Here is a 23433-nt window from a genome sequence, read left to right as displayed (position 1 = left end):
ATTGCTGGCTGGAGACGGCCTGTTGGAAGGTGGCTGAAAGCAAGTAGCAATCCTTCGGGCAGCCTGGCCCTTCTCGACTGTCAGACATCTTCAGGGATATTCTAGGAAATGTTGTTTGTTCTAGAGAAGGGAGGGAAACAATCCAATTGTCCAATAATGCTTGAATGGAAAATAAATGATGCTATATGCATGTGATGAAATAATATCAAGCAGTCAAAAATCAAAGACCTAGATCTATATGGATTCACGTGGATAAATCTTGAAAACATAATATTGATTGAAAGAAAATAAGATCAAGAACGTTAGATTGTGATAACAGGTATGTAAGTATTTAAATATTTAAATCAATTCAACATATTGCTTCTATATATATATAGATGCAAGAAAATAAACTTTATCCAAAGAACACATTATTTACATTTCCTATGCTCATTTATCTAGGAGACCCAAAAGAACCCACAGATAAACTAGCAGGAACTAATAAGACGGTTCAACAAGGCACACACATACAAGATCAATAAATTTTAAAAGTCAATCAGGCTCCTCTACACTGGCGATAACAAATTAGAAAGTGTAAAAGAAAATAAGAAAAAAAGAAGATCTAAAAATTGTCACAAGAGCCATATAAATTATTTAGAGCTAAGCATACGTAGAAGGCAATATAACTAACAAAGTGAGTACGAACAGTTAAACTCCACCCAACCCAAGGTTAGGAAAAGACTGTTGTTACTTTATGAGAACAGACCCTCTTCTTAAGTGGCAGATCAGTAAGTGAGAGTGAATCAAAGAAACACAGCATTTGAAAAGTCAGCTAGTCCAAGCCTCTTGATGGCACATACAGAAGCTGAAGCCCAGATAGGTTGAGTTACTTGGTAAAGGGCCCAACGTCCTGACTCAAGGACTAGCATTTTTCACTCATTCGTAAGACACAATCAAATGCAGTACCTTGGAAAGAGATGGGAAAAAAATGAAGAAATCAATTATATAGTTCCTCATCTTTAAGTACAGAAATAGCTGTGACAAAATTACACGTATTGAGGGAAAATTGAAGTGCAGAGTTTAAAATGTCAATAATCCACAGGGAAACTGGAGACCACTGAAAATATTCATATTAAATCTCTCTAGAAAAGACATGAAAAGATCTCCACTCAAAATGTGAATTTTATAATAGACATGGTATGATACAATTTATAATAGATATGGTATGAACCTTTCCCTTTCACGGGAAAGGTTCAGCTGGGAAAAAGGAAATGTTCTTGAAAATGGGGCCTGTGCTATTGCAGACACTGTGCTCCACCTAGGTCCACGGAATGCTCTGATGTCATCACTGAGGTCACAGAATTCCACTGTGCGCCTGGCAACCTTGCAAACATAACAGCCCTGGTGAGCACTAGGCAGTACTGCTGGTTCACTAAGTGGTACAAGTTTTTCAGCCATTTAGGAGACTTGACTATTTTTATTTGTATTGAATCATTTCAACGGATTGCCCAAGAGCCAACAAGGGCCAACCTGTAGGGAAGAGGAGGAGTTGGACATCTCTTGAGGCATCTTCTAAGGGAGACTTCTAGTTGGTACCATGAAACGGCGACAAAAGAGGAAACATCTGGAAAATGAAGAGTCCCAGGAAACTGCCGAGAACGGAGGAGGTATGTGGGGGGCAACATGCTGGGGCACATGGGTTTCTGCCAAACTAAACCTTCTCTAGGATGGGGGGGACTGAGAACGTGTCACCTGTGAAGCAGGGAGCGAGAGACCTTGTCTCACTGACGCTGCCGTATCCATCCGGAGGGTCCCTGTGGTGTGAGACGGCACAGAACGGCCAGATGCCCCCTGGGAGATGGGAGGTCAGCTCCGCTGGTCTGAGGACTCTCCCCTGGGGCAGCCGGGCCTGGAGCTCTGTCGGACTCATAGCAGGCTGCATCCTGCTTGCACAGACCTAGAGGTGCAGCTTTTCTCAGTCCCCGATTTCTCTCTTATTCTCTTGGATCTTTCCCTGGGGTCATGAGGTGGGGGATGTGAAGGATGCAAGGATGCTGAGAGAGACCCATGAGTTGCTTGGCCTCTTTTACCAAAGTGGAAAGAGAAGCCCCATGAGTTGAAGGCCCTGTTGAAAAATATCTTGACAAGTGGAATGCACTTTGAAAGAAGATTGTTTGTCTAGGGATGGTGTCATATTGAAAGCAAGGAGGTTTTATTCCTTCAACAGGAAGAATTTCCCAAAGGAGATCAAGGGAAGGGAAGGGTTTTCCAGAGACTGAGACCGCGTGAGCAGGGGTGAGAAATGGCCTCAGGGTCCTGCGGGGAGCTCTGAGAGCCACGGGCCACGGGGTGCCTGCGTGCATTAAATGTAGGCGAGTAGCTTGCCCTGGGAGAGGGGTGGTCACCCCAGAGCTCCAGCTAGAGGCCTCTGCCCCAGATTAGAGCCCAGTAGCTCCTACCAGGCCCAGGGCCCTGGAGACTGTAGGATGGGCCCTGGGAATGGAGCTCTAGACAGCAGGCAGATTTCCAGGCAGTGGCTGGGACAGGCTGGGGAAGGCAATGAGTGCCCCTGACCATTCAGAATATTTTGCTCTGTGTTCCTGTGTGTGACTCTGTGTGTGTGTGTGTGTGTGTGTGTGTGTGTGTGTGTGTGTGTGTGTGTGGTAGTGCAGAGAAGAGCGAGATGAATGGGGTTAGAGTGCTTACCAGATATAAAGTCTGCGTGGTAAAGTTCTTGTCACCCTGCCTGGACCTGGCTGACACTCGGTGTACGTAAGAGTGTATACAGAATTCTTGTTAGGGGTGTTTCATGAGACAGTAACTCATACACCCATGTACACTCTGATACAGCAAAAATATCACACACCCCACATATAACTTCCTTAGTAAACCACACACAGCACATGGAGGTATATACATGCATCCCTTCTGTACTACGTTCTCATACAACCCACCTGTATCACAATCGTCTCCTCTAACACCAAACGCTGGAGATGAGATATGTATATAGACACACACACTATATATATAGGACACACACACACACACACACACTATATATATATGTATCTCCTCAACTCTTGCACAAACACAGCTAACTTCAGCCATCTCTAAATACCTCTATAAGAACCAGTCACGTGTCATACACACCACACTTATAACACATTCTTGAGTAATGCCAGACCCGCTTTGTACAAACCACAGTAAACCACAGTCTCAGTAACCCAGGTCAGGATGGCCAGAGAAAATATGGGCTATCCAGTTCAATTTGAATTCCAGATAAACAACAAGTAATTTTTCAGTATCAGTATGTCCCACATATTGTATGGGCCATACTTACACTAAAACTAAGTCAGGCCAAACACTGCATGGGAATACTTACACTAAAAAAGTATTCTGGGTTTATCTGAAACTGAAATTTAACTGGGTGCCTTGTATTCTTGTTCGCTAAGTCTGGCAACCCTTATATACTTACCACCAGCTGATGTATTATATATTTATTGTAGTTTTGTTTAGTGTGTGTCTTCCCCTACTAGAATGTGCAGCGTTACCAAAGACTACAACAATGGAAGAGTGCCGGATACACAGGAGTAGCTGCTTACTGAATCTTGGTGACTGAATGAATGAACACGCACCATAAATACAAGCCACACCATGTAATGAGGAAAAGTTACATGTCCCAGAATTCCTGACTTGTGAACAGAAACCATGCACACAAAGGCCACAGACACAGATAGACACATCTGCACTGTGCTCCCCATGCCAACCCCACACTTACCACAGACTTAACTGATACACATCACTCACTCTTCCCACACACTCACAGTCACCACCGAGGCCTACATTACCAACTAGTCAGTGAGAGAATAAGTATGGATTGGAATTAAATCCTGGAGTATCCACTGGGAACCACACTCTCAACTGTGTGTATTCACTGCACCTGACACGTGTCACACACTCAGTAAATATTTGTGGACAGAGGACTGATGAACCCACCCTGAGCCTTTCATTCCTCCCTCAGGAATCTCGAAGTCACAAGAGGATCCCCCTCGGCTTGGATCCACTGTGGTGGCCCAAGGCTGCAGCCCAGGGCCAGGGGAGGTCTCCTCTGCCTCTAAATACTTCTTCTGTACTTCTACTCGGCGCAAGCTCAGCTACGCTGGTAAGGGCGCAGGGCTCCTCAGGTGAGGGGGTGCTTGGCTGTGAGGCAGGAGGCACACAGATCCCAGGGAGGCTGAGAGGAAACCCAGGGTCATCAGAGGTGATGAGGGCTCTGTGGAGGAGCCTGGGCAGGATGGCTGAGCTGTTCCGAGGGCGTGGATGCCAGCTGAGTCTGGGTGTGTGTGTGTGACTACTGCTACTACCATGGTGGGGAAGTCAAGGAGCAGGGGCCGGAAAGGTCTGGGCTTGAGGTGGAGGGAAGAGGGACCAGATTAAGCATCTTCAGAGGAAAATGTAGGCTTTGTCTTTGCCTTTGCTTCCAGAGAAGGACAGAGTTCTGCATCATACACCTCCAGCCTGAGAGCAGGACCATCCAGCTCAGGTGCACACAGCTCACACATACACGCGCCCTCCAGGCACAGCCCTTCTCAGTGCACATCAACCCCAAGCACGTGCTCCACAGTACTCTCCTCCTGCACCACAGCCCCATTCCACAAGGAATGCACCACCGATATTCCCAAACTCACACTCCTCGTCGTACACGCATCCAGCCGCATCCCTCACATACCACAGCCCTCACCACCATACTCCACACCCCTGTATACAGACACCGCTCCAGTATCCCCCCCACGCACATGAAAAGCCCACAGATGACACCAGATACACCACTCCGTCCTACGGCCAACAGACACCAAGCTCGCGACATAGCTATGTCGTGCCAATGTCCCTCTCTCGTCTACCACACCTGCTCCCTCAGCTTCCGGCATGGCCCATGCATGTTATTATGATTTTAATTTCCTTTTTCAGGAATCCGGAGATTTCATCGAGACACTGCCCAGCCTAGAGCAGCCCTAGCCCAGGATCAGGGAGAAGGAGAGACCGCTCCCCCATCACACTGTGTCTCCTCCTCACCCTCTTCACCCTCTAAGAACTATCTGCACCCAGACAAAGAGGAAAGGGGCATGAAAATATACTACATGCAGGTACAAGTGAACAAGGGTGTCGCTGTCTCCTGGAAGACAAAGAAACCCTTGGAGTTGCCTGAAAAGCAGCTGAGGATAGAAGAAGTGACCCTTCCTGAGGATGTGTGCGCAGTAGCCACTGAGCCCTCTTCTGATGTGTCCACCGAAAGCCTCCTGTCTGACAGTGAGCCCACTGGGGAGGAGAAAGAGTATGAGGAAAGGGCCGAGCCAGGCAGCCCATCAGGGCCACCTGCCGTCGAGGAGAGACCCAGCGCCAAGACAGCGGACTGGATGGTGACCATGGAGACCGGCTTCAGGTGCATGGCCTGCTGCCGGGTCTTCCCCGCCTTGGAGATCCTCCAGCAGCACGTGAAGTTCGGCATCCTGGAGGGCTTCAGCTGCCGTGTCTCTCATCTCACCATGGTCCAGCTGATGGGCAATGTGGAATCCAAGAGCACCCCTGAGGAGGAGGACGAGGAGGAGGAGGAGGAGAACGAGGAGGAGGAGGACGACGAGGAGGAGGAGGAGGAGGAGGAAGAGAAGCAAGAAGAAAAGGAGAATGAGGGAGCGCAGCCCACGGGGGAAGGCCCCAGCCCAAAGAGACCCCGCAGGCAGGGTCTTTTCTCTCCTTTGAGTTCCAAACAGCAACTGAGATTCATGGGACCGAAGATCCTGGAAGACGGTGTGGCCGTCCCTCGGAAGAGGTAAGGCTTGAGGCTGGCAGTCTTCTGAGCCTATGTCACGAGGGCCCAGAGGAGTCTAAGGGAAGGGGCCGCACACATGTGCTGGTTGACCTAATGGCTCTGCAGTTGCATCAAATGGGACACACCCAGCACTACCAAAGGCATTGAGCTCTGTTGACGTAAACAAGAAGGTGGAGCCTTTTCCTAGGAGTTTTCTCAGGGTCTGCACGACGGACCTCAACTCTTAGAGGACGTACTGCCAGCAGCGCCTTCTCGGCAGAGAGAGCCAGGAGTGGTCTCCAGAGAGGACAGGGGCCCTGGCAGGACCAGACCGTTGAGGTCTGAGAGCCTTGGGCCTGAGCCGAGATCTCACCCGGACCACTGGACCTAGCCTTCTGTGACAAAGGGGAATATGAAAGAGAGTCACGTGGAAATGAGGTCCCCCGAGATATGGAAATGTTCCAGAACCTTCGTTGCGTGGTAGTTGATCTGGAGCCAAGCTCACTGTGGTGTGTGTGGCTCTGAGCATTAAGGCAACGCTGGAGGGTAACCCTGACCAGCAGAGCTTGGAGTGCTGCTTGTCTCTTCCTGTTCTACCTCATTTGTTTTATCCCTTCCAGGGAGAAGAAAGGACCCTCGGGAGAGTAGCAGACAGAAGGCCGTGGTCTGAAGGAGGATGAAGGGACCGGCACTCAGTCTAACATCATATGACGATAGAAGCGTCCTATGCAATAAAGGGCATTTTCCAAACCTTTCCTGGAGCTTTTATTTAATTACATTTTTCTATCTATGCATCTATCTGTCATCTACATCTGTATCTTTCAAGGTTTGTGAACAAGCTTTCACATAAGCACTAGAGACGTCCACCAGCATTTTCCAGAAGAGGCCTGCAAATTGCTGGGGACTCCTCACAAATAGGGAATGGCCACAACCCCTGCCACACAGACTATGCGCGTGGCCCTCCTGACGTACTCCCACTCTCTCTCTGCATTTCCCAACGTCTGAGATGAGGGTGCTGGCTGGAGGCAATGATCACGTGCAGGCTGAATCTTCTCCAGATTCTGATTCTCTTCCTGGGCCTATCGTCCTCAAGCACAGTCTCCATGTCCCTGGCCACACTGATCTCTCTCCTTCAGTCCTTCCCTCCCTCGCTCTCCTGCCTCCCAGTGCAGAGAATACTGTTTTGCATTTGAGACGACATTTAGTTTTTGTTCACAGAATTCTCACCTGTTCTACTGTGGCCTCCGTTGTGAACATTCCAAAGCTGAGAATTTTCTTTTTTTCTCCCTCATTTCTGCTGAGTCTTTACCTTCCTAATGCAGTGAACTCAGAGTGCCTAGCTGACTGGATGGGGACAAAAATCCAGGGAGCAAAGAGAAATAATAAAAGAATATATCAGTTAATTTTTCATAGTGTTATCCAACTACATATTTTTAAAATTTTGGAATACTATTAGGAATCTTCTCTTTATAAAAAACTGAATTATTGGGCTTCCCTGGTGGAGCAGTGGTTAAGAATATGCCTGCGAATGCAGGGGACATGGGTTCGAGCCCTGGTCTGGGAAGATCCCACGTGCCACGGAGTAACTCAGCCCGCGCGCCACAACTACTGAGCCTGCGCTCTAGAGCCCGTGTGCCACATCTACCGAGCCCACGTGCCACAACTACGGAAGCCTGCGTGCCTAGAGCCCATGCTCCGCAACAAGAGAAGCCACTGCAATGAGAAGCCCGTGCACCACAGCCAAGAGTAGCCCCCGCTCACTGCAACTAGAGAACGCCCGCTAGCAGCAACAAAGACCCAATGCAGCCCAAAATAACTTAATTAATTTTAAAAAATTGAATTAGTTTCAAGGGTACAATGTATAAAAGTACAATAAAAGCCCCCCTTCAGAACCCCCCAACCCCACTCTCAAGATGGAATAGATATGCTGTGATACAATTTATAGTCGTAGCACTACTACTCCTCCCACCACATCCCAAATCCTCTGAGCCAGGTGCAGCAGCTCCCTTTCACAATGCTAGCACCCGCCACAAGACAGATGATAATCCCTTTGGACATTTCAAGGAGCGGCACCAAGGCAACAGTACCTGGGAAATGCCACTGACAGCTCAGAATATCCATGGCATTTCTAGAGCCTCGGCACTGCTCTCGCTCTGGGAATGAAGGTCCAAAAAGCACATCGGAGAATGTCCATAGTTGTAAACAAGCTCCACCTTTGAAACACAATCTACATAGAACCACATATACAAGCCTGCACGATGGAGGAAGCCAAGGTCTCCTCCATGATTTCCCTTCTGACCACCTTAGTGTCTCCTCAACCATAAAAGGTGAACTTGAAACTCAGGACCTTGCCTTGTCCCCAGAAACATCCAAGCTTGGATCAGTCTTTCTAAGACCAGATCCTTGCTCTCTGAACTATTAGAGACTTGTCACATACACAGAAGTAGAACAGGATTGTTTCTATCTACCTGGGGACCAGGAGTCTTTCACATTGCTCCTGTTAAAACTCTCACAACAGCAAAACTTTACCTACAAAGGGTTCAAGCTATGACACTCCCAATTTCCACAAACCTCCTCAGCTCTTGTGAGTCACATGCAGCCAATTCCAGGAATTGGAAACATGGTTGTGAGGATGAAACTGACTTTGGGGCTCCCCTTGGATATGGTCTTCCAGACTTACCAAAAGGCCATTAAGAGGAAGGTTTACCCCACCTCAGGGAAACCCGAGGCAGTACTTGCAGTCAAGGGCTGGCCATGGCTTCTGAGCTACATCCAAAAAGAATTTCATACTGTACCTGGATCTGCTGAAGCCATTTCTGACTGTCCGAGAGCCAGCATGTACCGCTCCTCAACTGCCTCCATTGTGGATCATCAGTAGGGCTGTCAGATTTAGTAAATATAAGTACAGGATGCCCAGTTCAACTTGAACTTCACATGAATAATAAGTCATTATTTTTAGTATAAGTAGATCCTATGAACTATTTGGGGCATACTTATCTTAAAAATGTACTTGTTGTTTCTCTGACATTCAGAGTTAACTAAACAGCCTATATTTTATCTGTCAACCCTACCCTTCAGAAATGATGGAGGCTCATAGAGATCCAGGAGACGGCTCAGCGCCTCCTCAGCTTTTATTTCTACGTCCTGGACAGCGAGCACGAACCTTCCAGTCCCAGTCATTGGCTAGAATGGAGGATATTCTCTGTTTTAGAGCTTTTTCTACTTGTCATTGTTATTATCTTCCTTATTTTAAAGAGATGTTTATTTTTTCCCAAACTTCATAGCTCATCCAAAAGTATTTCAAAGTTCATTAGACAAGGGAAAAACAACATGGGTCTGAAAAGTGAAGGAAACCGCCTGGTGTTTAGTAAAGAAGTAGTAGGGAGACTGAAAAAGCCAAACTTAATAAGCAAATCTCTCCAAGGGTATTTTCAGAGCTTGATACCCTCCCACACCCTGAAAATATTATTACATCAAAAACGTAGAACTGCTAACCAAATGTAAGGCTCCCATATGATTCTATCAAACTGAGGATGCTTCTTTACGAAGCAGTGAGCACACTTGCTGCCCCAGGGACCTTGGCAGTTGCAACGTAGGGCTCTTCCCTCTGGGATGGAAACAGCAAGTTTTCCTGTGGTCTACACGCTGGCCCCAAAAATACTACACTCCCAATACTTGTCAACTTTAAGTATTTTTCTACATATCTCCATTTTTCTGTTACTATTTGGACTACATCCTAGACTTGACACTACATAAATTGCATTCAAGAAGCTATTTTTAAAAGTTGGTAGGAAACCTTAAATCTATAGCTTGCAGTCCCTGGCTTACTTTCATCCAGGTGCATAAGTGTTTTCAAAAGTAGTCAGGTTAGTTACCCCATATCACAGCCCCACGCTTGTGTCACAGATATAAAAATGGAACATGATATTTAAGGTTTTAGTTGCCAAATCATCAAGCCTCCCAGACAGAGGCAATAGGGCAAAATGATTACAGAGGCATGGATTTTGATTTGCTCCAGTATCTTGGGCAAGTCACTTGGCCTCTGTATTTATTTGTACTTATCTGCACTTATCTGTCACTTGGGGGTCATAATTGTACCTGGTCCATGGGTACGTTGTACAAATGATCTGTAAAGTAGTTACAAGAAACCGACACAGAGTAAGCACTCCACAGACATTGGCTATTAGCTATTGGAAATATTTCTCCATGAAACAGATGACTTTATCAGTGGATGACTCGGTGGGAGACAGTGAATCACAGAATCACAGCATGTTGAAAGTGACCTAGTTCACACTCTTATGTGAAAAAAAGAAAAGTGTGCCTGTGTAGAAAATGTCTGAAAGTTTACCTAACAAATAGTTTATCATGTTAACTTGGAGAATTAGAATAAAACAGGAAAGCAGGAAAGAAAAACTTGAGTGTAATTCAATTTCTCTATCATTTGTGTTTCTACACTGAGACTCTGAATACACTGGAAGCGCAATGTTTTTTAATGTGGCGGGATAAAGGTTTTCACGTTTTCCTGATCCATCCGTATTATTATCTCAGAATTGCTGGCAGTTCTTGCCATCTTTGGATCTACACCCATCTGAGTCAGGGGGCCATTCTGGACGGAGGAGATAATAGAGCAGAAGTGAAGTGAGAGGAAAGGAGAGACAAGATTTTCTCTTTTCTCTTCCAAGAGGAAAGGTCTTTGGAATGGGAACAACTCACAACCAAACTTTGGGGAAAGGATGTGATGGAAAATGAGACAAACATCCTACCCCTGTGATGAGAAGGATTCCCTGGGCTGGATGGAGGGAGGTCACAGGTGGCTGGACAAGGAAACCAACTAGGGAGAAACACACACAAGTGTAGAGCAAACACCCTGAGGCCACTCAGCCTGACTCCATGCAAACATGTGTCCAGCAGCCAGCCCTTCACCTGTGGCTCCCCAGCAAGACAGGTACCTCGGGGGTGCCAACTCATTCTGAGTCCATTATGCCTGGCCATTCATAAACCGCTGTCTAACGTGTGAGGAATAAACTCTCAATGTTTATGAGGAAATTGGGGAAGGAGATTGAAAGGTTACTTAAACGGAAAAAAAAGAAGTTCAGCAAGGCAGGATGGTAGAGAGACAAGAAAAAGACCTTAAAAGATAGAAAGGATTTGCCAAAGAAGAGAAAGAAAAAGAAATGATTCCGAATGGCTTAACCTGCAGCTAGGAAGTTAAGGAAGATTATTGATGGGTGAAGACTATGGAATAAAGTGAATAAAAGTTTTCAGAAGTTGCTGAGACTATGGTAAGAAGCATGATTATCCAATTATGAATTGGCTGCAATGGCATTCTAGGGGGACACTAGGAAGGGGAAGCAAATGTTCCTGAGATGACAGTGGCAGGTGGAAAGTTGTTTCAGGGGAAGAGCAGTCTTGCAGAGGGTGTATCAGAGGAGGGCAAGTGTGAGCAAGCAAGGAAATACTAAGTGTATACGGTTCCTTCACTGAGTGCACCCAGCCCCGTGGTCAGCCTTGAGAACAAGCAGGACTTCAGGTACTGGAGCTACATTTCAGTCATCAAGACTTGAGAAGACACCCTTAACTCAGGTCTTCTCTTCAAACTCCATCTTTCCTTCTTGACCTTCATTTGGCCTCTTCCCTTACCCTCAAGCTGTGGACTGAGGCCACAGAGCAAGATGGGTCACTAGTGTCCTCCATCCCCTGGCGACTGTGGTTCACATCAGTGGAGTACCAAAGGCAATAGCCAAGTAACAGACACAAGAGTGTATGAAGAAGAAGAGATTCTGATAAGGCTTTCTGTGACAGTGTGGGCCAAGTCGGCTCTATATGGCTGGTATCACCTGAATTATGAGCAGCCTTAGGGGAGAGGTTCTCAGAAAGCAGAGCCTGGCTCTCTAGAGGCTCTGCGTGCTCACAGCCCACTCCAAGACCTCAGTTACACCTTCGGCCCCCAATATCTCTCCCTCTGCCTGCTCAGAGTTTTTGAAGGCTTCTTTCCTCCACATTTCTCTTGAGAGGTGGAGGAGGAAGATGAGCTTCAGGCCAGCTCAGACTCCCCTGGGATCCCAGCAGGATGCCTATCATTAACCTCCCACCTTCTAGGAAGCTCCTAAGATCTTCACATTTGGGGCAGTTTTCATTTCAGCTGTGCTTCAAATTGCTGGCTGGAGACGGCCTGTTGGAAGGTGGCTAAAAGCAAGTAGCAATCCTTCGGGCAGCCTGGCCCTTCTCGACTGTCAGACATCTTCAGGGATATTCTAGGAAATGTTGTTTGTTCTAGAGAAGGGAGGGAAACAATCCAATTGTCCAATAATGCTTGAATGGAAAATAAATGATGCTATATGCATGTGATGAAATAATATCAAGCAGTCAAAAATCAAAGACCTAGATCTATATGGATTCACGTGGATAAATCTTGAAAACATAATATTGATTGAAAGAAAATAAGATCAAGAATGTTAGATTGTGATAACAGGTATGTAAGTATTTAAATATTTAAATCAATTCAACATATTGCTTCTATATATATATAGATGCAAGAAAATAAACTTTATCCAAAGAACACATTATTTACATTTCCTATGCTCATTTATCTAGGAGACCCAAAAGAACCCACAGATAAACTAGCAGGAACTAATAAGACGGTTCAACAAGGCACACACATACAAGATCAATAAATTTTAAAAGTCAATCAGGCTCCTCTACACTGGCGATAACAAATTAGAAACTGTAAAAGAAAATAAGAAAAAAAGAAGATCTAAAAATTGTCACAAGAGCCATATAAATTATTTAGAGCTAAGCATACGTAGAAGGCAATATAACTAACAAACTGAGTACGAACAGTTAAACTCCACCCAACCCAAGGTTAGGAAAAGACTGTTGTTACTTTATGAGAACAGACCCTCTTCTTAAGTGGCAGATCAGTAAGTGAGAGTGAATCAAAGAAACACAGCATTTGAAAAGTCAGCTAGTCCAAGCCTCTTGATGGCACATACAGAAGCTGAAGCCCAGATAGGTTGAGTTACTTGGTAAAGGGCCCAACGTCCTGACTCAAGGACTAGCATTTTTCACTCATTCGTAAGACACAATCAAATGCAGTACCTTGGAAAGAGATGGGAAAAAAATGAAGAAATCAATTATATAGTTCCTCATCTTTAAGTACAGAAATAGCTGTGACAAAATTACACGTATTGAGGGAAAATTGAAGTGCAGAGTTTAAAATGTCAATAATCCACAGGGAAACTGGAGACCACTGAAAATATTCATATTAAATCTCTCTAGAAAAGACATGAAAAGATCTCCACTCAAAATGTGAATTTTATAATAGACATGGTATGATACAATTTATAATAGATATGGTATGAACCTTTCCCTTTCACGGGAAAGGTTCAGCTGGGAAAAAGGAAATGTTCTTGAAAATGGGGCCTGTGCTATTGCAGACACTGTGCTCCACCTAGGTCCACGGAATGCTCTGATGTCATCACTGAGGTCACAGAATTCCACTGTGCGCCTGGCAACCTTGCAAACATAACAGCCCTGGTGAGCACTAGGCAGTACTGCTGGTTCACTAAGTGGTACAAGTTTTTCAGCCATTTAGGAGACTTGACTATTTTTATTTGTATTGAATCATTTCAACGGATTGCCCAAGAGCCAACAAGGGCCAACCTGTAGGGAAGAGGAGGAGTTGGACATCTCTTGAGGCATCTTCTAAGGGAGACTTCTAGTTGGTACCATGAAACGGCGACAAAAGAGGAAACATCTGGAAAATGAAGAGTCCCAGGAAACTGCCGAGAACGGAGGAGGTATGTGGGGGGCAACATGCTGGGGCACATGGGTTTCTGCCAAACTAAACCTTCTCTAGGATGGGGGGGACTGAGAACGTGTCACCTGTGAAGCAGGGAGCGAGAGACCTTGTCTCACTGACGCTGCCGTATCCATCCGGAGGGTCCCTGTGGTGTGAGACGGCACAGAACGGCCAGATGCCCCCTGGGAGATGGGAGGTCAGCTCCGCTGGTCTGAGGACTCTCCCCTGGGGCAGCCGGGCCTGGAGCTCTGTCGGACTCATAGCAGGCTGCATCCTGCTTGCACAGACCTAGAGGTGCAGCTTTTCTCAGTCCCCGATTTCTCTCTTATTCTCTTGGATCTTTCCCTGGGGTCATGAGGTGGGGGATGTGAAGGATGCAAGGATGCTGAGAGAGACCCATGAGTTGCTTGGCCTCTTTTACCAAAGTGGAAAGAGAAGCCCCATGAGTTGAAGGCCCTGTTGAAAAATATCTTGACAAGTGGAATGCACTTTGAAAGAAGATTGTTTGTCTAGGGATGGTGTCATATTGAAAGCAAGGAGGTTTTATTCCTTCAACAGGAAGAATTTCCCAAAGGAGATCAAGGGAAGGGAAGGGTTTTCCAGAGACTGAGACCGCGTGAGCAGGGGTGAGAAATGGCCTCAGGGTCCTGCGGGGAGCTCTGAGAGCCACGGGCCACGGGGTGCCTGCGTGCATTAAATGTAGGCGAGTAGCTTGCCCTGGGAGAGGGGTGGTCACCCCAGAGCTCCAGCTAGAGGCCTCTGCCCCAGATTAGAGCCCAGTAGCTCCTACCAGGCCCAGGGCCCTGGAGACTGTAGGATGGGCCCTGGGAATGGAGCTCTAGACAGCAGGCAGATTTCCAGGCAGTGGCTGGGACAGGCTGGGGAAGGCAATGACTGCCCCTGACCATTCAGAATATTTTGCTCTGTGTTCCTGTGTGTTCGTGTGTGTGTGTGGGGGGGGGGGTAGTGCAGAGAAGAGCGAGATGAATGGGGTTAGAGTGCTTACCAGATATAAAGTCTGCGTGGTAAAGTTCTTGTCACCCTGCCTGGACCTGGCTGACACTCGGTGTACGTAAGAGTGTATACAGAATTCTTGTTAGGGGTGTTTCATGAGACAGTAACTCATACACCCATGTACACTCTGATACAGCAAAAATATCACACACCCCACATATAACTTCCTTAGTAAACCACACACAGCACATGGAGGTATATACATGCATCCCTTCTCTACTACGTTCTCATACAACCCACCTGTATCACAATCGTCTCCTCCAACACCAAACGCTGGAGATGAGATATGTATATAGACACACACACTATATATATAGGACACACACACACACACACTATATATATATGTATCTCCTCAACTCTTGCACAAACACAGCTAACTTCAGCCATCTCTAAATACCTCTATAAGAACCAGTCACGTGTCATACACACCACACTTATAACACATTCTTGAGTAATGCCAGACCCGCTTTGTACAAACCACAGTAAACCACAGTCTCAGTAACCCAGGTCAGGATTGCCAGAGAAAATATGGGCTATCCAGTTCAATTTGAATTCCAGATAAACAACAAGTAATTTTTCAGTATCAGTATGTCCCACATATTGTATGGGCCATACTTACACTAAAACTAAGTCAGGCCAAACACTGCATGGGAATACTTACACTAAAAAAGTATTCTGGGTTTATCTGAAACTGAAATTTAACTGGGTGCCTTGTATTCTTGTTCGCTAAGTCTGGCAACCCTTATATACTTACCACCAGCTGATGTATTATATATTTATTGTAGTTTTGTTTAGTGTGTGTCTTCCCCTACTAGAATGTGCAGCGTTACCAAAGACTACAACAATGGAAGAGTGCCGGATACACAGGAGTAGCTGCTTACTGAATCTTGGTGACTGAATGAATGAACACGCACCATAAATACAAGCCACACCATGTAATGAGGAAAAGTTACATGTCCCAGAATTCCTGACTTGTGAACAGAAACCATGCACACAAAGGCCACACACACAGATAGACACATCTGCACTGTGCTCCCCATGCCAACCCCACACTTACCACAGACTTAACTGATACACATCACTCACTCTTCCCACACACTCACAGTCACCACCGAGGCCTACATTACCAACTAGACAGTGAGAGAATAAGTATGGATTGGAATTAAATCCTGGAGTATCCACTGGGAACCACACTCTCAACTGTGTGTATTCACTGCACCTGACACGTGTCACACACTCAGTAAATATTTGTGGACAGAGGACTGATGAACCCACCCTGAGCCTTTCATTCCTCCCTCAGGAATCTCGAAGTCACAAGAGGATCCCCCTCGGCTTGGATCCACTGTGGTGGCCCAAGGCTGCAGCCCAGGGCCAGGGGAGGTCTCCTCTGCCCCTAAACACTTCTCCTGTGCTTCTTCTCCGCGCAAGCTCATGTACGCCGGTAAGGGCGCGGGGCTCCTCAGGTGAGGGGGTGCTTGGCTGTGAGGCAGGAGGCACACAGATCCCAGGGAGGCTGAGAGGAAACCCAAGGTCATCAGAGGTGATGAGGGCTCTGTGGAGGAGCCTGGGCGGGATGGCTGAGCTGTTACGAGGGCGTGTATCCCAGCTGAGTCAGGGGTGGGGGGCGGGTGTGAATCCTGCTACTACCATGGTGGGGAAGTCAAGGAGCAGTGGCCGGAAAGGTCTGGACTTGAGGTGGAGGGAAGAGGGACCAGATTAAGCATCTTCAGAGAAAAATGTAGGGTTTCTCTTTGCCTTTGCTTCCAGAGAAGGACAGAGTTCTGCATCATACACCTCCAGCCTGAGAGCAGCGCCATCCAGCTCAGGTCCACACAGCTCACACACACATGCGCCCTCCAGGCACAGCCCTTCTCCGTGCACACATGAACCCCAAGCACGTGCTCCACAGTACTCTCCTCCTGCACCACAGCCCCATTCCACAAGGAATGCACCACCGATATTCCCAAACTCACACTCCTCGTCATACACGCATCCATACGCTTCCCTCACATACCACAGTCCTCACCACTGTACTCCACACCCGTGTATACAGACACCGCTCCAGTATCCCCCAACACGCAGATGAAAAGCCCACAGATGACACCAGATACACCACTGCCTCCTACGGCCAACAGACACCAAGCTCACGACATAGCTACGTCATGCAAATGTCCCTCTCTCGTCTACCACACCTGCTCCCTCAGCTTCCGGCATGGCCCATGCATGTTATTATGTTTTAAAATTCCTTTTTCAGGAATCCGGAGATCACATCGAGACACTGCCCAGCCTACCGCACCCCTAGCCCAGGTTCAGGAAAAAGGGGAGACCGCTCCCCCATCACACTGTGTCTCCTCCTCACCCTCTTCACCCTGTAAGAACGATCTGCACCCAGACAAAGAGGAAAGGGGCATGAAAATATACTACATGCAGGTACAAGTGAACAAGGGTGTCGCTGTCTCCTGGAAGACAAAGAAACCCTTGGAGTTGCCTGAAAAGCAGCTGAGGATAGAAGAAGTGACCCTTCCTGAGGATGCGTGCACAGTAGCCACTGAGCCCTCTTCTGATGTGTCCACCGAAAACCTCCTGTCTGACAGTGAGCCCACTGGGGAGGACAAAGAGTATGAGGAAAGGGCAGCGCCAGGCAGCCCATCAGGGTCACCTGCCGTCGAGGAGAGACCCAGGGCCAAGACACCGGAGTGGATGGTGACCATGGAGACCGGCTTCAGGTGCATGGCCTGCTGCCGGGTCTTCCCCACCTTGGAGATCCTCCAGCAGCACGTGAAGTTTGGCGTCCTGGAGGGCTTCAGCTGCCGTGTGTTTCATCTCACCATGGCCCAGCTGATGGGCAATGTGGAATCCGAGATCACCCCGAGGAGGAGGACGAAGAGGACGAGGAGGACGAGGAGGACGAGGAGGACGAGGAGGACGAGGAAGAGAAGGTAGAAGGCCCCAGCCCGAAGAGACCCCGCAGGCAGACTCTTTTCTCTCTTTTGAGTTCCACACAGCAACTGAGATTCATGGGACAGAAGATCCTGGAGACGGTGTGGCCTTGGAAGAGGTAAGGCTTGAGGCTGGCAGTCTTCTGAGCCTATGTCACGAGGGCCCAGAGGAGTCCAAGGGAAGGGGCCGCACACATGTGCTGGTTGACCTAATGGCTCTGCAGTTGCATCAAATGGGACACACCCAGCACTAACAAAGGCATTGAGCTCTGTTGACGTAAACAAGAAGGTGGAGCCTTTTCCTAGGAGTTTTCTCAGGGTCTGCACGACGGACCTCAACTCTTAGAGGACGTACTGCCAGCAGCGCCTTCTCGGCAGAGAGAGCCAGGAGTGGTCTCCAGAGAGGACAGGGGCCCTGGCAGGACCAGACCGTTGAGGTCTGAGAGCCTTGGGCCTGAGCCGAGATCTCACCCGGACCACTGGACCTAGCCTTCTGTGACAAAGGGGAATATGAAAGAGAGTCACGTGGAAATGAGGTCCCCCGAGATATGGAAATGTTCCAGAACCTTCGTTGCGTGGTAGTTGATCTGGAGCCAAGCTCACTGTGGTGTGTGTGGCTCTGAGCATTAAGGCAACGCTGGAGGGTAACCCTGACCAGCAGAGCTTGGAGTGCTTCTTGTCTCTTCCTGTTCTACCTCAGTTGTTTTATCCCTTCCAGGGAGAAGAAAGCACCCTCGGGAGAGTTGGTAGTAAACCAGGGTATATCCTCCCTCAAGGGGACCCGGCCTGCCCTTCATTCAAGATGCTCTGGAAATGGGAACTGACTCATGTTATCCAATTGGCTGAGGGAGCACAACTCCCATGTTGATTCCGGTCAGACATGTTCATCAGACCTAGAGCTTTTCTCCTGATTCAAATCAAGTAGGGTATTAGTAGAGTTCCCATTTATTTCAGCCCTAGAGATAGCACATGAGCAAATAAAAAATCTTTGTGTATCAAAGCATTCTAATGAGCCCTTTCATTTTGCTGTTCATTGTGAAAAACACGCTCACTTTATCTCTGCCAATGAAGTGTTTCCACTTGACCAATGATGCCCCACGATCCCATTAGCCTCACTGAATTTAGGGAGCCCATTATGATGACATCATTTCCCTCTCATTCTTGGCCTGCAGAGAAGAGCAGCTACAGAGCATTCCAAGACTGCTAACGCTCCCCTCACCAATACGTTTCTTAAACCTCTGGCAAAGGAAGTGTCCTCTGAGCCCTCCCAGGGCACATAGGGGGTTTGGGTGAGCAGATCTTATATGATAAATCCACTCCAGTGGTCTGGCATTCCTATGCCTTTGTAAACCTTCTACAGTGGTGGTTCTCAGCTGGGGACACTTTTGGTCCCCCCTCCCAGGAAATATGTGGCAGTGTCTTGAGACTTTTATTTTATTTTTTTTTTGTGGTACGCGGGCCTCTCACTGTTGTGGCCTCTCCCGTTGTGGAGCACAAGCTCCAGACGCACAGGCTCAGTGGCCGTGGCTCACGGGCCTAGCCGCTCCACGGCATGTGGGATCTTCCCGGGCCCTGGCACGAACCCATGTCCCCTGCATCGGCAGGCGGACTCTCAACCACTGCGCCACCAGGGAAGCCCCTTGAGACTTTTTTCTTTAAGGAGCTGTGTTATGAATGAGCCCCACGTGGCTGGTGCACACGGATGTATCAAGGCACTTTTTTTTTTTTTTTTTTTTGGTACGCGGGCCTCTCACTGTTGTGGCCTCTCCCGTTGCGGAGCACAGGCTCCGGACGCGCAGGCTCAGCGGCCATGGCTCACGGGCCCAGCTGCCCCGCGGCATGTGGGGTCTTCCCGGACCGGGGCACAAACCCGTGTCCCCTGCATCGGCAGGCGGACTCTCAATCACTGCGCCACCAGGGAAGCCCTCAAGGCACTTTTTATTGTTACAACTAGGGTGGCAGGGAAGAGTATGTGCCACTGGCCCATCTTACATTGCACAGGACAGCTCCCAACAACAAAGAGCTATCCAGTTCAAAATGTCAGTCATGCCAACGTCAAGAAATTTTGCTACAACATACTTAGAAAGTCCTGGCATTTTGACTTTAGCCTACGCTAACTTTGGGTACAGGTTTCAGTCATTTGAGCAAACTGCTGAAGGCATTCCCAGGTAGCCAAGCTAACACGCTGAGTCTGGAATGGGTGTTGAATGCACTCGTATCAACAAATCCAGCCTAACCCAATATTACATTACTCCCACCTGCTTCAATACCTACAAACTCCACACACATTATTTCTCAGGTTTCTATTGATATAAGTTATAAAATTCCGTATTTTAGCAGATAGTGTCTCCTCATGGTCATCCTTTATACCCGGTGGGTACCCACCCCTTCCCTGCTCCCGTCCCCATTTCAAGGACTCTAGTCTGATTACTAGGTCTGGAAAAACGAGAGGTAGTGGAGGCAAGTCTTGAGGATCCACAGACCCCTGCAAGGAAACTACCTCAGAGTAGAGGCAGACTTCCTTCTAATAGCACAGCAGGCTCAACTAAGAGGTCACAGGTCAGAGGTCACAGGCCTCAGCTTTGTTGGAATCTGCCCATATATTTCCACCTCAAATTTCCAGGATTCTACTCCTTCCCACTGATGCCCTATGACATAAGAGAATCTACAAGGTTGTGAATCAATGTGTTGTCATTCAGCCACTGACTGAATTTGACTTTGGATCCCCTTAAAAAAATAAATAAATAAAAAGGAAGGAAAGAAAGATAGAAATGCTGATTATAACAAGTCCCCCAAAGTGTTGCTATGTAGCCAAGCTCAAAGCTAAGACAGAAAATCCCCAACGGTAAAAACAGATTTCGAGCTCAAGCTATCAACTGGGACTTGAAACTGAAGGCCCTACAAAGGCCAATGGAACTGGATACAAAGCTAAAGATTTAGTCTTTAGCATAGATGGGAGTCAAGGTTAGAGGAAGCCACGCACTGGGAGTGAGTTGTGAACTACTCAACACTAAGAATGGAAGAGCAGCTCTTTCATTGAATGTGAAGAAAGAAACAGGTAGTCCCTAGTTGCTACCACTGTCTTTGAACCAAACTAAAGAACAAGGTCAACCAGAAGGGCAGATATGAGAATCAAAAAGGAAACCTCTCTGGAATCCTCACTGAACCAAGTCTAAGTTCTGCTCTACTTGTGGTCTTTCACTTACAGAGACAAACCTTTTGGGCTTACCACAGGGATCAACAGACTTTTTCTCTGAAGGGCCAGAAAGTAAATATTTTAGGTTTTGTGGGCCATCAGTGCTCGTCACAACCACTGAACACTGTCAGCACAATGGGAAACACTCAAAGATGGTAAATAAATGGATGGGCCAATAAAGAGCTTTTAGGTTCCAATAAAGCTTTAAAGGCAATGAGCCAGGTTGGGCTCACAGGAGGTAGTTTTCCAGCCCTTGACTTAACTCACTAAACTACAAATTACCTTGAGAGTTGGTGGTTTGATATCTACCAAACCAAACCAAACAAGAAAGCCCTAGGATTTCTGACATCTAATGCAATGCAATTTGAGGTAGCATGGACTTTACATACACATGTGAAGGTGTGGTCTAGGAAACCAATCTTGGAAACCTGCCTCTCACATTAAATACATCTTTTGCTGAGTAAAGCCCTTTAACCAAGTAAGTGTTAAACATCAGTGAAATGACCAAGAAGTAGGAAATGGTATGCAAACCTCCTCCTTAACAACTTGTTCCCATCATTCTAGGTTTCTTCCCTATGCACATTTTTCCTTAGGGAATCGTTGATAAATTTTACCTCTAAAACTTACCTATTTCCACTCTCTATCTTCAGGATTTGCCCAATCACTGTTACTTTGTAAACAATTTAAAAAGTTTTTTGGGGGGTAAATTCCTCTTTTCCCACAGCTAATGGTTCTCTGTGTCATAGTGTCTGGAACGACCCAGCTACTTCTCCAGTCAGACCAAGCACTTGAAAGGACAAGCCGGTACCCCGAGCTATCCATCCATTCACCCAGTAAGGAAGCCTGATGAGGAGAACTAGGATGTGTACATTTCTACTGTTGGAATTAAAACAGAATATTCTGGGCTGCATGGATTTATCCTAAACTTCAAATGCATTAATTATAAATAGACCGTTACACTGACTAATATTCTGTCTCTTTGAATAACCATATACATTTTTTCTTTTTTATAACTGATTTCTAGAGGTCTATTCCTTAATTTTGGCCATATATATGTATACCTCATGATGATAGGATTTCTTACTGTGAGGGATTAATATGTTCTTAGTAATTTTTAATATTATATTTTACATTATTTTACTACCTATGTTACTATAAAAATAACAGTATTTTACTGGAAAATTGATGCTCAATGAAAAATTTAAAATATGGAAGTTAAATGTGGAAAAAATCCCTGAAAATCTTGCCACTGTTTACATAAGGGTGAATATCCCTTTACAGATGATAGGATGCATTAACACACACACATGCATGTTTGATAAAGGTATGTGATGTACCTACCTAAAATACATTAAACTGTTACATGCTTCTGTCATTAAGTTTAAGCCATCATTTTAACAGACCTGTCATTACATAAGTATCTTAAAATATAAAGACATTCCTATTGAATATTTCACTTTTACAAAATTTAGTAACATTGACATGCTACTCACCTTTTCTACTTGAATTTCCTAATTATAAGGTCCTATTCTGTGATTTCTATATCAAAGGGACGCACGTTCTATGTTTTGATATGTACTCAGCAACTTCACTTTGAAAATCAATTTTTCAATCCACCGCTAGGAAAAAGTGTGCAAGTCAGTCATTGAATAAATATGTTTGATGAAATTACCAAATTTCAACAAATAATTTTTTTCTTTTTATCTCAGGCCAGAGAGGAGTAAGGAGATAGAGAACTTGACAAAAGTAATCTACTTCACACAGCCTCTTTTCTCTACTTAAGAAGTCCTGATGAAAGTAATGCTAAAACCCTTGGGAGACAATCACATCAAAACCTAGACGGAAATGTGGTGAGTAAGAAACCAACGATCAGTTCATTTACTAAGAAATGTTTGTCCTCTGTCACTGTCATTAGGAACTCTTTCTGACACTTAAACCTCTGCCTTGACGTTCTTGAAAAAAGGGTCAACAGTATGCTTTCTGTATTGCAAGATGAACAATCCATTTTCAGTAAGTCTATACTGTCACAAAAGATAACCAAATTTGTACTGTATAAGGTTCACAGAATATTAGATAGACAAAGTCCAAGATAAGATCCAACTTGAAGCGAGGCTGGGGGGAGACAAATGGAGCTCATCATAACAGGACGATGCCACATTAATATTACAAATTGCAATACTGAGTGGTTTTCTAACACTTCAAATTTTTGTCTCCCTGAATTACTTTTAAGGCCAGATTTAGGTTAACTCCTCTGAATACAAATTTTTATGAAATTTTGGAGGGGATTGCAACATAATTTTCAAAAAGTTTTTCCTCGTTCATTAACTGAACAAATATCGAGCACCTACAAAGTAGCTGACAATGTTCAGACTGTAGATTCAGAACAAATGTCGCTGCATTCGTGGAATTTACGTTGTAATGGGCATAAATTTTGGCATGTTCATCATACTTTTGTACAAGGCCTGCTAAAACTCACACTAAGGCTTCTCCCCTAATATTTAATAGAGGTCAAAGTTCAAACTTACTACACCATTTACCAGAGTTCTCTGCCGTGTGGCCTCCTGGCTACTGGGACATGTTGAGCTATGGCTGAAACACCGACTTTAATGAAACAAATGATTTTTTTTTCTTCTGAACTTGATGACTGGAAGAATTCACATGACACCTGAGTTGTTTCTGTCTCTGTTTTCATCAT

The 23433-nt window shown here is 46.2% G+C and overlaps 2 protein-coding genes and 1 pseudogene across 3 annotated transcripts in view; 2 read left to right on the top strand and 1 right to left on the bottom strand.

The window, feature by feature from the left end:
• Positions 1–23433, bottom strand: part of LOC308611620 (uncharacterized protein) — a gene marked incomplete at its 5' end in the record, with an annotated part of 72166 nt that overhangs the window by 37994 nt on the left and 10739 nt on the right. The gene's annotated exons all lie outside the window — the stretch shown is intronic.
• On the top strand, positions 1577–5696 carry LOC308611616 (protein FAM170A-like; the record flags this gene model as incomplete). The annotated part of the gene is made up of 2 exons (XM_081260333.1): positions 1577–1639; positions 4950–5696. Coding segments are annotated over 2 exons (810 nt in total), but the record flags the coding sequence as incomplete, so codon positions are not given.
• On the top strand, positions 16261–21598 carry LOC308611623 (protein FAM170A-like; annotated as a pseudogene). Its single transcript has 2 exons — positions 16261–17542; positions 21485–21598. The product of its transcript is annotated as a protein FAM170A-like (transcript).

Source organism: Mesoplodon bidens, assembly GCF_964165515.1.
Source record: "Mesoplodon bidens genome assembly, contig: HAP1_SCAFFOLD_525, whole genome shotgun sequence".
Taxonomy (NCBI): Eukaryota; Metazoa; Chordata; class Mammalia; order Artiodactyla; family Ziphiidae; genus Mesoplodon; species Mesoplodon bidens.
This window is presented reverse-complemented; position numbering and strand designations above follow the sequence as displayed.